This window comes from Platalea leucorodia (genome assembly GCF_965183815.1).
Source record: "Platalea leucorodia genome assembly, chromosome: 6".
Classification (NCBI taxonomy): Eukaryota; Metazoa; Chordata; class Aves; order Pelecaniformes; family Threskiornithidae; genus Platalea; species Platalea leucorodia.
This window is the reverse complement of record NC_138828.1, coordinates 34,015,939-34,031,084: the sequence shown is the minus strand read 5'-3', so window position 1 is coordinate 34,031,084 and position 15,146 is coordinate 34,015,939. Positions and strand designations below refer to the sequence as shown.

The window sequence follows — 15,146 nt, the reverse complement described above, 5'->3', positions numbered from 1 at the left end:
CCTAATGAAACGTGCTGCACTTAGCTGCTGGCCTGCTTACCAAGTCATTGGTAGAGATTTGTAATAGTTATATGGGTTTTCTTGGGTTGGAAAGAGTCACAGCAACTTGGAATATTCTCCTATAGTTTGATTTTAGTCTCATTTCTTGGGAGAAACTAAAGGTACCAAAAAATGCATAGAGTGGTAACAACTTTTGAGAATACCAGCAAAAAAACAGCTTCTCATTAGAGCTCGTCACCAAGCTTGGAATATTTTTTCATATTTTTAGTAGTCATCTTCATACAGTAAAATATTTACATTATCAAGTATTTAGCTTGTTAATCAAAATTGCCAAAAAGGCCAGCTTCTCAGAGGTGGTATTGTAGGAAAAGAGAAAAAGTTTAAATTCTGTGAATATCTTAAAGCCTTGATCATATTGTTTGTCTCCAGTTGAGTGTATTCTGTTCTGAGAAAAGGGTCTGTATTAGAAAAGCAGCATTTGAAATGCAATTTGAAATTCTCAATCTTAAGAGTATTTAAATCTTTATTCTTTAAGTTTTCTATAGAAATCAGAAATTTCCCACTAGCTTAATGAAATATTTTTTATAAAATTTGAGGTTTTCTGTGGAAATATATATACACACACATGTAGATATGCTCATTTATCTTCATAGATCCAAATTACAGTGTTATAAATGGTTTTCTGTCTTTATCAGCTTGCCACATTTCATACAGCTGGATGCCTGCCACATCCTGCTGTCTCAGGGTAACACCGGCAGAGTGAATAAGTAGTCGTCTTTTCATTTAGATCTTAAAGTTGTTCTTACTGCTATTAACATGGCAGCAAAAGTGGCCATGGTATTTTATGGACTCCCCTGAAGGTAAGATCCCTTCTCCAAAGCCTGTGTAATCTAAACATCCCTCACTTTAGCTTCTCGCTGAGATTGCAGGCTCTGTGTAATCCCCAGTACTTATTGCCTTCCAAATTCCACTCTGTAAGCATCAATAGTTTATATTTCATCCAGTATTGCCAGCAAACTGTAATCTGAGTTTACAAATGTGTCACATGAGACATTTTTCAGCTTCTGACACAGCTCACCACTCGTAACTGAATAAATGAGGCCAAAACGTCCAAGTCAGCTTCTCTTCGGCAGAGAGATAAGGCGAGACACCTTTGGGTGTGAAATTCATAGTTCATTTCTCAAATGAGTTTCTGCAACAGTGAGTTCCCATATGATGAAGTAAAGCATAATGCATATGACAGGCAAGTACTACTTGCCTTGAATTACATCATCTATATAATGTTCCTCTATATAATAACCCTCTATATAAGGGTAAATCCTGAGCATGCCCAACAGATAAGCTGGAAAGGAAGAAAGGAAAAGGATCCTTTTCCTTTCTCCCCAGTTTAGCTTCTTTGGCATGCATTGCCAGAAACAAGGCAGGGTTTTGATTTAGTGCACACACTCTGCTAAGAAGATTAGGTTTGAGGGAAGAAGAAAGGAGTTTATCATGGTTAATTTGCATGCCCAGGCACCCCTTCTCTGAAAGCACGGCGCTGTCTGTGCCTGGTGCCACCGAACGGCCATGTCTGCCTTTGCTTGCTGGGCCACCTCCCCATGCACTGCCCACCCTTATGCTACTGCTTGCACCTTCTTCAAGGGTAAATGCATCACAGGGTAACATTTTTTTCTTGCTGCTTAACTGCTGGGAATGGAAGTGACAGCCCCCCAGTGCAGCCAGCACCAGCAGACGCTCCCTTTCATTTCTTTCTACTCTTACAGAGATGTTTTCTTTGGTGAAGTGTCACATTGGCAGTAGCCATCCTATTATGGGTAGAGTCTATCAGACCGCCGAGAAAGCTTGAAAGGAGCTTTCTGCTTTGAAGCAATAGCTTTTGTACCATTTACAACACCACTTCAGCCGCAGGCGCTTTGCTGTCACCGTTTCTGCTCCAGACCCACTGTTTTTTGGAGGCATCTCGCCAGGTGCTCCCTATCGCCGAATGCAACCTACCCCAGGGAGTACTCCAGTGGGATCACACAGTTAAGGGGATAATGCCCACAGCTAGAACCGTTGTACAAGGAAGGAGCTATAGTGCGCGCATTTATAGATGAGGAAGGAATAATAGAAGGTAGAAAGAAGAAGCAGCAGCATGGGAGATTAGGAGCTAGCAACAGGGGAAAAAAAAAGGTTGTTCTCATCATTTTCAAATGACTGCTTGAATACTACCAGTGAGGTATCATCTTGAACCTGTTGAAGTTGTCATCTTGAACCTGTTCTGTCACCCAGCTCCTCTTCCATAGGCCAAAATCAGCCTTGTCCCACATCCCACACATTGCTGAGCTGCAGAGCATCGAAGTGTGGCAATGCAGAGCAGGTCCTCAGCTGTGACAAGGTGCTATACCATTGACTAAGCCATCCAGATCTGACCGCATGTGTGAGTGCTCTGCATAGCTTAGCTGCTTTTGACTTGGTAAATAAGAATCTCCGTCAGGCAATTCAGACTGTTCTCATCGATAAAGCTAATGAGAGCTGAGTGGATTAGCTGTAGGCTGCCCTGCTGCTGAATTTAGCCGGTGATAAATCTGAATTTGTCTAAAACAAACAAAATGCATAGAGAGTTGGTGGGGTTTTATTCATGTGCTGGAGATAAAGGGCAGTGAAAGAGGTGTCACGAACATTTAATGTATTTGTGCTTACCCAGGTGACGCTACTGCTGCTGTTTTACCTCTGGTTTCCTACCTTTTCCATGGGGAATTTCCAGGTTTTGCAGCACTAAGTTAGTGGATAGGGAGCCCGGGGAGATCCGGGGGGTTTAATGTTTATAAGTATGGGATCTGATATCAGTGCTCCTAATAAAACCAAAGTATGATGGGCTATTCCTTGTTGAACTGAAGGTTGTGTTGTCAGCTAGCTCTGTGCCCCAAAGTGCAGCAGTTACCCAGAGCAAGTTTTATGCTAGCACGTCTTCACCTTTTTCACATCATCACAACTTCCTTAAGATTTTTTTCCAGTCTGTTTTCCCTGTTGTTGTTTTTTTAATATAAATATGTACTGTTAAAATCATGAAGACTATTTGAGGGAAACTTGGTTACAGGGAATGTGAAAAGAGTGCAGAGGTGTCCATTTGATTTGCTAGAACTGTGGAAGTGAGTGCTCTGCCTTCCTTCAACAGGCTGAGCACGTGTCCCCTGTGATAAGTGTCCTGAATGTGCTAAGCTCTCCTTTTCCTCTGTTTTCCATTCAGGGTTTGAACATGGGCACCCAGCCATACTCTGTGACCAAGACAGAGATCCCTGACCATGTTCTTTACACTGTAGGAACGTGTGTGCTCATTATTGGCTCCATTGGCATCGTTGGAAACCTTCTAGTGCTCTATGCGTTTTACAGGTACAAAAATTCCTTGTACAGTTAATCTGACTGGCCTTGAGGTTCACATGTGCCTGTGTGAAGATGTTTGGCATTGGTTTCCGCTTGGATTAAATCTCCAAGCAAAGGCTCATGGCATCAAATGGGGGAAGGCAACACCCCCGCCCATCACTGATAACCTCAGTGTAAATTCCTCATGTTTTAAGGAACCAAAGATAATGAGAAGAAAAAAAATACTGTGTTCTATTAACAATTCTACTGAAAAGTTTAAAGAAGAGTTTAATGCTTTTAATGATAGAAACAGCAGACTTCTTCGCTCACCCTGTAGAATTTGCAGAAATACTTGACAAAAACTGACGCTCTTCCCAGCAGCCCAGATGTCCTGGAAGGATCAGGAAAGCAACGCGCCACATGAAATGAGCTCATGCCATCAGTGTATTCCCTGCTTCAGGCAGATCATAGGACCTCTGTCAGTTTGTGTGCTCTCTTGGCTGCTGACAGTGTAATAGACAGCCAAAGCTACTGCAGCTAGAGTATACAAAAATCTCATGGAAAAAATAAATAGCTTGCTACTGTCCCACACTGTGATGCTGGATTTCAAAATCCTCCTTGCTCACTGCTTGCTGTCATCATGCATGTTGATGCAGAGGGGGCTTACAGTGCTAGAAACACCGGTGGGGTTATGAACCAAGCATTAGTTTCCTATTCTTAAATGTTTGAGACAAATAAGTTTGTTTAGTTATTTTTAATAACTGGCTTTTAATATGAGATAGATAGAAGAGAAATTTAATTCCCTGCAAGTGTAGATACCTTCATGATTTTTGAAGTGCAGCGCAAGCTCGCCATTTTTCTTGAAATTTGTTTGGTTTAGCTGGTGTAATAAAAGCATTAAATTGTCAAAGTAGGAATATCTCCATAGGCAGACAAGCACCTGTGAAGGTGTGAACTCTGCACCCCACCTCGCTCAGTTGTTGCAGGCAGTTATAAGAGCCAAGGTTTTGTCAGAATTGAAGAAGCATTGAGATGGCTTCCTCAGTTTCTTTTTCAGTATTTCTTTATCAGCATGAGAAAAGAAATTCACATTAACTGCAAATACTGATATTTTAAAGCACATCAGAGACGCCTCAGTTGTTCAGCTTTCTACACTGAAGGAGGCATTTTGGGGAAAAGAAACAATTATTTCAAACTATTGAGAATTATTGCATGCAGGTTCCAAGTACAAAGCTACTTATAAAATCTTGTTTCCTCCCTATGTCTCACAGAGTGTGCCAAGTCACTTCTTTTTGTATTATATGTACCTGACACTGTGAAAAGTCTGAATTCAAACCCTAGCTATCAAAGCTCTTTACTTTGCCATGCAACAAATACAGTGGTTCACATTGAGGGACTACTAGTTCAGCGTTATACCTTCTCAGTATATCCCTCAAAAGTGCCAGTTTTAAGGTAGATTTGGGTGGGCTGAACTCACAAATTAATTTAACTTTCATGGTGGGACATAATATTTGATCAGAGCAACAAGGGCATATTCAACCAAATAACCCCAAGCAAAAGTGAGAAGTTCTTTATCACGTTACCAGTATCTCTTTAGCCAGAGCCAAGGGTAATCTTGAATACCAGCTGAAAGTTTGCTAGGAGGTTGTAACTCCAGATGTCCCTAAGAAGTGAGACTACATGAGGTGGTGAGACATGGGGAAAAAAAACTGGAAGTGATGTTTGTTATCTTTGGATAAACTTTGCTTGCAGACTGGCTGCTGTTTTCAGGCTCCTTGTTGCAGTGTTTAGTATTGCCTGTTCATCTGCAGCTGACTGTTTTTGTTATCCCTTATGAGATGTGTATGAACAAAAGTATTTTTTTCCAAATCTCTGTGCATGCTCTGTTTGTGCTGTAGCACTTAGCAAAGGGTCATTTAGTTAGTGGTAATGTGGCGACTCTTCAGGTCGTCAGCTTTTAAAAATTCACCAAAAGCAGGTCCTTTGGCTCTGTAACCTGCTTCAGATCCTGGTCTTGTGCAGTGCAGGACACGCTCAGTGTTGCTTCTCTTATAAGGAACTGCTCTTCTCCTGAACAAATCCGTATTTTTCAAGGCAGCTGGAATTCTCCTCAGTTTGAAGAGGAAACAATCCATTTTATTCCCCCTGCTATTGTCAGTCATCATTTTGAAATTACTGTATCTGTAGCTGCAGTAATTGACTGATGATTAGCAATTGATTGACTGTAAGTAACCACCGATTCCAACCTGGATAGTATTTGTTTATGCTAGTAAGCAAAGTTATACAGTTAGCTGTTCACTTTGTGTATTTTAAATCACGTATTTCTCATGTTTTTAAGCAACAAGAAGCTGAGGACACCCCAAAACTACTTTATAATGAATTTGGCTGTGAGTGACTTCCTGATGTCGGCTTCTCAGTCACCCATGTGCTTTGTCAACAGCTTGCACAGAGAGTGGATACTTGGAGATATAGGTACTTTTCAACACTAATTCATACCTCACCAGCTCTACACTGTCTGCAACCTATTTTAGCCGTAACAATCTTGGCTTGTGCTGTGCAGACAGCAGCACAAGACTCCAGTGACAACCCAGGTTCTTGACATCATCAGTCAGCATGATGGCACATGTTTTCTGTTATAGGCTTGATTCTTTCATCTTACTTATTTTGGAAAGAAAGGAGTCAACATCAACATGTAATCATGTTACCCATTAGCTTGTAAGGGCAGATGCTATGGCTGAACATGGGTAGAAAATCTTTATTAAGTCGTAAATATTTTTTTATGTATTAGTTTAAGAGGGAGTTAGTATTTTTATTTAGAAATGTATGTTGATATCCATTAGCATACTTCTAGGAATCTCACATTTAATTAAGAGATTTAAATAATGATAAGTCAGTTGAGGACTCCGCAAATTTAAGCTCCTTTCTTTCCAACTGCAAGAAAGAAAAGGAGATGCGTGCTCAAAGTATAGCTGAAATGTGAGTATAGCAAGTTCCTCAGAAGGCTCGATGCTCTGCTTGGTACTGCTCATCACACCATTGGGTGAAAGTTTGCACCAAGTAGTGGTCAAGTATTGGTGGAGCAAGCCCAGAGACCATGTATTATTTAGCAGCACAGAAGGGGCTTCTCTTTAATTTGAGGATGTTTTTAGTCTTGCTTATCCCCTTAGATAAGATCAATGTAAATTATTATGCTCCCACAAATGAAGCAATTGATTTGGGTTGAGTGGAATTTGGTCCTTAATTGCAGGTTACCTATAAAGACTTTAGAAGTCTGCTTTAATGTTGAATCTGGTATTTCAAGTGCCTCCCATCCCCGGTGGGCTGTTGTCTATAACCACATGGGGTGATGCAAGATCTCAAAAAATGAATGATCATTTGACATAGGTTTCTGAATCAAATTAGGGACAGTGTAACTCTACAAGTTGTCATCTACTAGCACAATTCCTGAATGCAAAGGGGGGGGGGGGGGGGGGGCGGGGGAGAAACTGTTTCATGTAAAAACTGTCCATTATTTTAAAAAGTGCAATTAAATATAGGAGCTGGAGCTATGTTTTACAGCTGGTCTTTTACCCATCAAATTTAAACGATTTCTACATTTTTAAGCCACATAAACCAAAGTCATTTTTTCAAAACATCCATCTGTCATTAGCAGACAGATGTCTGCTGCAGCCTGTTAAGATCAATATATTGGGCAACAGTCCAGGAAAATGTAATTTTAATTAGATTGGATTTTCTCTGAGGCAGTTTTCCATTGACAAAAGGTTCCCAGCTGCAGCCCACAGTGGAGAGCGGGACTTGTTAAATACATGCATTTGTATTTTATTAATATTTGTGTGTTTTCTAATAAACATTTAATAATAATACTGAAAATGTGAGGCTAAGAAAGTTCTTCTAATGGGAGAAAAGTCCCGAGCCAGGAAAAAATGGCAGGTCTATCATGTCAGGCTCTGAGAGAAAACATGCATCTGTTTTAAGAAAATCCCTGACTTCATTGTTATTTTCTGCTTCAGGCTGTGACTTGTACGCTTTCTGTGGGGCACTCTTTGGAATAACCTCAATGATGACTTTACTAGCTATTTCTGTTGACCGCTACCTTGTGATCACTAAGCCCCTGCGATCCATGCAGTGGACTTCAAAGAAACGCACCATACAGATCATTGCTGTCGTGTGGCTGTACTCCCTGGGATGGAGTGTGGCTCCGCTCTTCGGGTGGAGTATGTTTTCTGCTCTCTCTCTCTCTCTTTTTGCGTTCCCTACATGGTCTATTTTAACCTTGCTCGGGGTATGAAAAAATGAGATTTTTGATAAGTTCTCTGGTGGATGCCTAGCTACCACCTGATGGTTTGCTGTCGTACAATGTATCTGCAGCTATTGCAGGGCCGATACCCTTCTCCCTGCTATCCCCAGGTTGTATTCAAGCAGAACAAATTGCAGATGGAGTATTAGGTGTATCCTTGAGTCTGGCAGTCAGGACCTCCTCTCCATGTGTGCACTTGTATTCTCAGACCACATGTATAATATGGCATGTATAGCTCTTGAAGACCATGTATACAGTACAGGGTTTATTTAAATTGCTCAGTTGTTGGATCAGCAACTGAGTAAAGTTTGGGTGTATGTGTAAATAACATATTCCATGTATTTCATAGGTTCCTATGTGCCTGAGGGCTTGATGATATCCTGTACATGGGACTATGTAACCTACTCACCTGCAAACAGAAGTTACACCATGATTTTATGTTGCTGTGTGTTTTTTATTCCCCTGATAATAATATTCCATTGCTATTTATTTATGTTCCTGGCTATAAGACGTACTGACAGGTAAGTACTGTAGCTGAAATAAGTAAATCTCCCTTTTCTTGTATTAAAAGATTTTCTGAATTTCTTTAGCTGCAGAAAAATCTGAATCAAAAATTTATCTGAATTGAAATTGGAAATAAAGTGGCAGATCATTAACAGCTGTAACTGAAGAAATATTTTTGGAATGTAAAAACTGGAATGGATGTATGCATTTTGGAGTAGGGAAAGAAGTCTCTGATGGTTCTAATCTTAGCCCAGAGTGTGGTAATTAATAGTATATCAGATAAGTTGATAGTTTGGATTATTTATATTTCAGATTTGCAGTACAAGGTACACAGTGCCTGTGCATTCCAGCACAGTTTTCAGCCCCAAGGGATGATAAATATCATGTAGCAATGGGGGCATCATCAGCCTTTGAGCTGCTTTGTAAACATAATAGTCCTCATATTTTTTTGACAGTTTTATTTAAGGCAGGCATCCCAGAAAACCTTGTGGTTCACTCAAGCATCACAGCTGCACGCACAAAATCTGTCTATGCTTGTTAGGACACTGTTTCTTTTTCCAAATTCTTAGTCTATATTCAAAATAAAAAATCGGCAGTGTGTTAGATCTGTAAAGTAACTTCATTCTGTCAGTTATTTTTTTGCCAATGAGCACATGACTGACTTATCTTTAGTCTGATCCAACACCAGCTGAAGTTGTGAGTCCTTCCTGCTGCTCGCAGTGTCATCAACTCCGATGGCTTTTCTCTGAGCCTATCTGCAGGCACTTGTTGCAGTCATTTGGTTTCATAAGGCTACATTCCATTTTTACAAGTATGTTTAGCCGTATGCATAAATTAAAGTTCTTACTGAGCTCTATTTTTGGCCTTGCTCTTGGTTTTTACTATACTTTGTGTATGCATATTTGACACCAAGTGAGAAGGAGCAAAGAATTCATCCTTAAAACAATGGTGTCCTGTACACCCATGAAGCACAGTGGCCATAAGATTTTTCTATGCCTTTTGCTCACTAATACAGTAAATTCATTTATGGGTATGTTCACAGTGCGCCACAAAACAGTTTGTTACCCTGCTGGCTGGTAATTACTGTCTTCAACCTGAAATACATCTTCATTTAACAACACTGATATGCAAAAATTGTTATTTCTATGCTAAACTGTATAAAATGCTAAACCATATAAAGTAATTTTTTTAATAAAGTGTGAAGTGTTTGTCTGATGTGAGAAGATAATTTCATGGGACATTTTTTGGCAAGAATATTTGGACTGCTTGTCATACTCACCCCTGAAAATACTCTTCTCCAGTGAATAAATCTGCAGGGAAGTAAAAATGTCCCTGTAAGCATTTGGGCCCAGGTTCCTCGGAGTACTGAGGGTATTCCAGCACATGTTACCTTGTAAGCTGGAATTTCTGTAAGCTGTTCCCCCCTTGAAAACGAAAAGCCATCAGATTTGATTTTGCATCCAGCTGTGCCTTTGCTTGCTCCACCTCTGAGAGCAATGAAGGGCAAGAGATACCAATTTCTTCACCCTCCCAGCCTGAAACCCTCCTTGTGTCAGGATAAGGACATGGCAATCCCATCCTGTAGTCCCAGGGGTTCTTCTGGCTCAGTCCCACACGCAGTCGAAGCTGAGCCAAAACACATGGGACCATTTTACTACATTAATTACCTCCTAGATTTTTAAATATCAGAGGACTAAAGAATAGTTAGGGAAAGATGAAATCTACTCCATTTTGCATATTGCTGAGAATGCATCAGAAATGTTGCACCTTGCTTTTTCACCCTCCTGCTGACATACCTGTATTTTTTTCCCCCCTCACAGAGATGTTCAAAAGCTAGGCTCCTGCAGCCGGAAATCCTACCTCTCTCAGTCCATGAAGAATGAATGGAAACTGGCAAAAATTGCTTTTGTGGTCATCATTGTGTTTGTCTTGTCCTGGTCTCCATATGCCTGTGTCACCTTGATTGCCTGGGCAGGGTAAGTGGAAACATAATCCAAAGAGCATGGGTTATTCTGAAGTATGATTAGTACTGTCATCCACAAGAAACAGATCTCCCTTTGGAAAGGGTTTTAAATAGTTATTGCATTAGAGGTGATATCGCTTTCTTCACTATATCCTTGTGGATAAAGCCAGGAAAGGGGTTGTCTATGTATTTTAAAACTATCAAGACTTTTTATGTACATTTTTGGTACACATTGTTTCCTCTCCTCCATGATACTTTGAATGAACTGGAGGAGTTACCTCTTTTCTCTCCTAATACCTGTTTTCTCAAGAGGTTTCCACCATATACTGCTGCCTCTGACAGAGAGCAGAAAAGAGGTTAAATTCCCAGATCTTCACCCCTGAGCTCCCATCTTCCTAAAACCGCTCTCTGCTCCAAAGGGACCTGTTGTCTTGTCAGTGCGTGTTCTTCATGTCAAGGTCAGGTTGGACAGGTCTTTGAGCAACCTCATCTATTGAAAGATGTCTCTGCCCATGGCAGGTGGAGTGGACTAGATGATCTTTAAAGGTCCCTTCTGACCCAAACCATTCTGTGATTCTATGATATTGATTGTGATTATCCTGCACTGACATTGATCACACATGACTGACTGTGGGAGCTTAAAGTCAAGAGGAGAATATTGGTTTCAAACCACTTCTAGTCCTCTCTTCCTTCTGCAGTGTTTGCAACAGAGTCATTGACATCCACTACTATGCAGCATGGATGTTGCTGCGGAAAGATTTTTAGGTTTGATTCTTATTTCTTTTTCATCACCATTCCCTTTTCCCAGATGGTCACAGTGGGGTTGTTTGGGGTTTTGTTTTGGTTTTTTTTTTTGCCTAGTGTAGAAACAGGGAAGGTAATTCTTTGTGTTCCTGGTCATCCTCAAATAGATAACTAATTACCTGCATGTCTTTCATCTTCTCTGAATGAATGAAACCAAGTATACACAGTGAAATGCAAACCTTTCATCTGAGCAAAGAATGCATTTGAATGAATTAATGTTTCAGGGGTATTTCTTATCAAGAGATCACAGCACAAACACAGTCAAAAAGAATAATACGTTTTAGTGACTTAGTATTAATCCATGGCATAGCTGTGTGTGTAATGTTTTTGCTTTGTTTTAGTCGAGGCAACACCCTAACACCGTATGCCAAATCTGTGCCAGCAGTTATTGCCAAAGCTTCTGCAATCTACAACCCCATCATATATGCAATAATTCACCCAAGATACAGGTACAGTAAATGTATAGGTATGTGTATAACTGTACATGCAAATGTGTTTTTTACAATGAACAAACTACATCTGTTCCTTCAGCCTCACCCTATGCAATGAGCACTCCCACCCTGACCACCCCATGATGGGATCTGCATGGTCAGACCCTGCACCGCATCCACCTGGTACAGGGCAGCCCAAACTGCATGTGGAGCTCCAGACGTGGCCTCAGGGGTGGCCAACAGAGGGGAACAGTCCCTCTCTTCACCTTACTTCCCTGTCACAACCCTGCTCTGTCCTGTGGAGCTGCACAATGCTGTGACTGACAGGAGGAGGAGGTGATGCTCAGGGTCATCTTCTGCCATATCAGGGATGGCTGCTAAAGAGCACTCTCCAGATAATAGGTCCCAACCAGTGAGGCTCAAAAATCACATCATTACCAATTTAAGAAGCTATATATGCATATGTTCCAGGTTTGGCTTCCTGAAGCACTTAAGTTACTGTCTTTACACCAACATCAGTACTAATGTAAACAAGTTGCGGGTCTTTGGGAGAAGCTCTGTAAGAAGCAAACAGCATTTACATAGAAGTTCTGTGCAAAGTGAGAGCTGTAGGAAGCCAGTAATCCAGACAGAGCTCCTTGCAAATGAGAAATATTTCCAAATATACTGAAAATACTGCTTTTTTTATTAGCAGGCTTGCTAACTTTGGTTGACAAGTATTTGCCTTCAAAAAACAAAGCAGACATTTCTGAAATACTCTACTTCATGGAAAGAAGTCTCTTCTGAAGGCTCAGTTTTCATATTTGTTTTATTTAGTGGTCTCAGGTAAAAGCTTTTGCACTTACCTTTTTCAAAAATATTAGCATTGACTCAAAAAAAAAGTTTTACACTATACTGATGTGGTTCACTGGACCAAATGTGATGTTGATCACTTTTCTGAAACACTTCAATGTTTTTTTGCAGATGTGGAATATTTCTGAACCTATGCCTTCATAAGCAAATTATTCTACATTTTCATTCTGTTTATTATTACAGATATCAATTACTGTACACTTTAAAACAGAAAACTGTGCTAACCAGCACAATTTCACTAACAAATCCTCAAATACTATCTAGTCTCAATGAGCTGCATGGATAGCCAACTTTTCTTGCCTTTTTATTTCCTTCTCAATTCCCTGATTAGAAATGTAACAATGCATTGTAAAAAAAGTTTTCCATACTGTTGCTCTGATGTGAAACCTACAAGATTAGGTGACTAGCATGATAATTTAATATACCATAAAAGACACTCCTCCAAAGAATCAGAAACCTTTCCCTTCGCCGAAGAAGTTCCATTATAATCTCCTTTAAGAACTTCTTTAGAGTACCCCAACTGGTCTCCAGAGACCAGCTCAGCCTTCCCCAACGTTTTGGGAAAGCATGAGAAGGAACCACCTTGCATTTCAGAAGGGTCATCTGCTCTTTGAGATAGCTAGGACTTGGAGGCGTACATAGTACGGACACATCAAAAATGATTGTAGCTTCAGTTGTGTGGTCCTAAAAGGCGTTACAAAGTACTTTTGCAAGGGAATAAGCTGGCATGGTGTTCTGCTCAATGGTTTCAAACTTACCCTGCACTTCCCAGATGCTATGCAAGCTAAAACTTCTTTTTTGAAGTCATCATTTTATTTAGAAATGTCCTCCCAGCTTCAAATGAGAAATGTGTGCAAGTACTGGCAAAGTCAGTCACTTCTGTTAAAACTTCCAAAATACTTGGTTTCCAAAAGTCCAGTAAAAGTAAGGTTTGGGGGGTTTGTTCTCCAGCATCAGATGAGCTCCTAAATATTTTTTTCACCTTTACGACTCTCAACAGTGTACACAGAAGAAGCCATACCTCACACAGAAGATAAGCGCAGAGCTTGCAATTTCCTCCTGTAGCTGTACGTAATGTGGTTTTGAAACACTGGCAGTGAAAAATACTTTATTATATAAAAGGAGGAATTCTTGTAACAGAACTGTTATTCAGCATATCTCTAGATTTTCCTGCAAGTCTTTCAAAGTGTATCAACCACAAAGGGATGCTGTGTCAAAAGTTCAATGAAACACGGGGATGCTGTGGTGATAAATGTGATAAATGTATAAATGCCACTAGATGGCAGGGTTAGTCGTTGGTATGAGGTTTGTATCTCCTATGAAGAGGAAAAGCTGCTAGGTTACATTGCCTGAAAACTAGGATTTGGGAGCTGGAAAGAGAGTTCATTGTTCTGAATGGCTGATGAATGAAGATGTGTTCATAAGAACAGTTAAAGCTTCTCAGAAGGCTGGTGAAAATATACCCAGAAATGGTGAAAACATGTATTTTGTTTGAAAATGTCTGCGATTGTAACTAACACCGTTTTGCATCCTCCAAAACCTGACTCCGTCTTTGGTTTTGCAGGTTGTAAAGGATTTTAGTTTATAATAAGAGAACGACTACTCTCCGATGGCTTGCAGAAGTTCAATGATAAGATTTGCATGGCTGGCTGACAGATTATGAACCTGGTATTTTTTTTCTGACCCAAAGCTATTGTGTGCAGTGATTCCTTATATTATTTTTGCAAGGTCAAGAGAGTGTTTTCAAAGCAGGTACTATATAGTGAACTGCTTCAATTAGTGTTTTTCCTACCAGCATTGGATTTTCCAAGTAAGACTGTATTAAGAAAATGGCTGGAGTCCACAACAGGATTTCAGACACTCTTAAAATGTGTGTGGGGGGGGGGTCCTGCTTCTTAATTTGTCTTTCTAGACATATCAACAAGAGAAGTGTTTATGCAGTTGTTTTGAAGACATTTTGTAGACTGGGTAGTCATCCATTCAGGAAAAGAAGTAATGCTGGGTCCCTTGTGATGAATCAAGCATGCAGTTTTAAAACTGAAAAAGCAGCTACAGTACACCAACATGTCAGCTGGTGAAAATATGTTGGCAGGACCAATTTTGCTTGAAAGGCAAATAATGAATACATATGTAAAGATCAGAGTTTCTGGATAATTTCCGTATCTTCTAATAATTCACATTTTGCCTTGAGAGTAATTTATCCAATGACAGATAAATGGGGCAGTCTGTTCAGGCCTAACACTTAAGGGTTTGAGGGGGGGTGGATTGCCATTTTGTATCGGAACTACTGAACTGGGTTAAATCTAAGTTCTTTTCCAAACCTTTCTAGAAAGAGGCACCTAGAAACCAGGATCTAAAGAGTTCAGATGCGGCTCAAAGTGGTGATGTAACGCTACCAAAGCAAGTTGCTTTTTGCACAGAAAATTGTTTTTTCTGCATCTTAACACTCCAACAAATCAAACAAGTCTTTTTGTGGGGTTTCCTTACCTTAAGCAGTGAAAAAAAGTACATTACAATGAATGTAACTGAAAATGTAATAGTGAACTTTGTGCTAGCATTTGGCTTTTAAGAACTGGTCTGAGCGCTTAATTGTTATATACCCCCCTGCCCACCCACTCCCCACCAGTATGAAGGAGAAAAACACTTCTCTCCCTGATAGTTCTCACTGGAAGTAACAAATGCAAGTAAGTAAAGAAATGCATGCAAAGTCTTAATTCATGAAATGCTGTTCTGTGTGGGAAGAAACATTTTCACTCCTTTAACAACCTGTACATGAGCTGTGGAGAGCATCGCTTGGCTGTTGTCAGAGTTATTGCAGAAACTTCCTTACATTTTGGAAGTTTTAGGTTTTATAATCATTCGTTTATAGCAAATGGAGAAATTCTACATCTCCATGTTTCCAAGTTGCTCCCAAGTGAAGCACAATTTTACGAAAATGGTTTGTTCAAAACTA

The 15,146-nt window shown here is 40.1% G+C and overlaps 1 protein-coding gene across 1 annotated transcript in view; it reads left to right on the top strand.

Annotated features, from left to right (window-relative positions):
* Nucleotides 1-15,146, top strand: part of LOC309592030 (melanopsin-like) — a gene marked incomplete at both ends in the record, with an annotated part of 34,879 nt that overhangs the window by 8,658 nt on the left and 11,075 nt on the right. The window contains 6 exons of the mRNA XM_082315054.1: nt 3,230-3,372; nt 5,681-5,814; nt 7,353-7,556; nt 7,989-8,160; nt 9,964-10,119; nt 11,252-11,359. Of these exons, the coding sequence (XP_082171180.1) occupies nt 3,230-3,372; nt 5,681-5,814; nt 7,353-7,556; nt 7,989-8,160; nt 9,964-10,119; nt 11,252-11,359 (917 nt within the window). The remainder of the gene's footprint in view (nt 1-3,229; nt 3,373-5,680; nt 5,815-7,352; nt 7,557-7,988; nt 8,161-9,963; nt 10,120-11,251; nt 11,360-15,146) is intronic.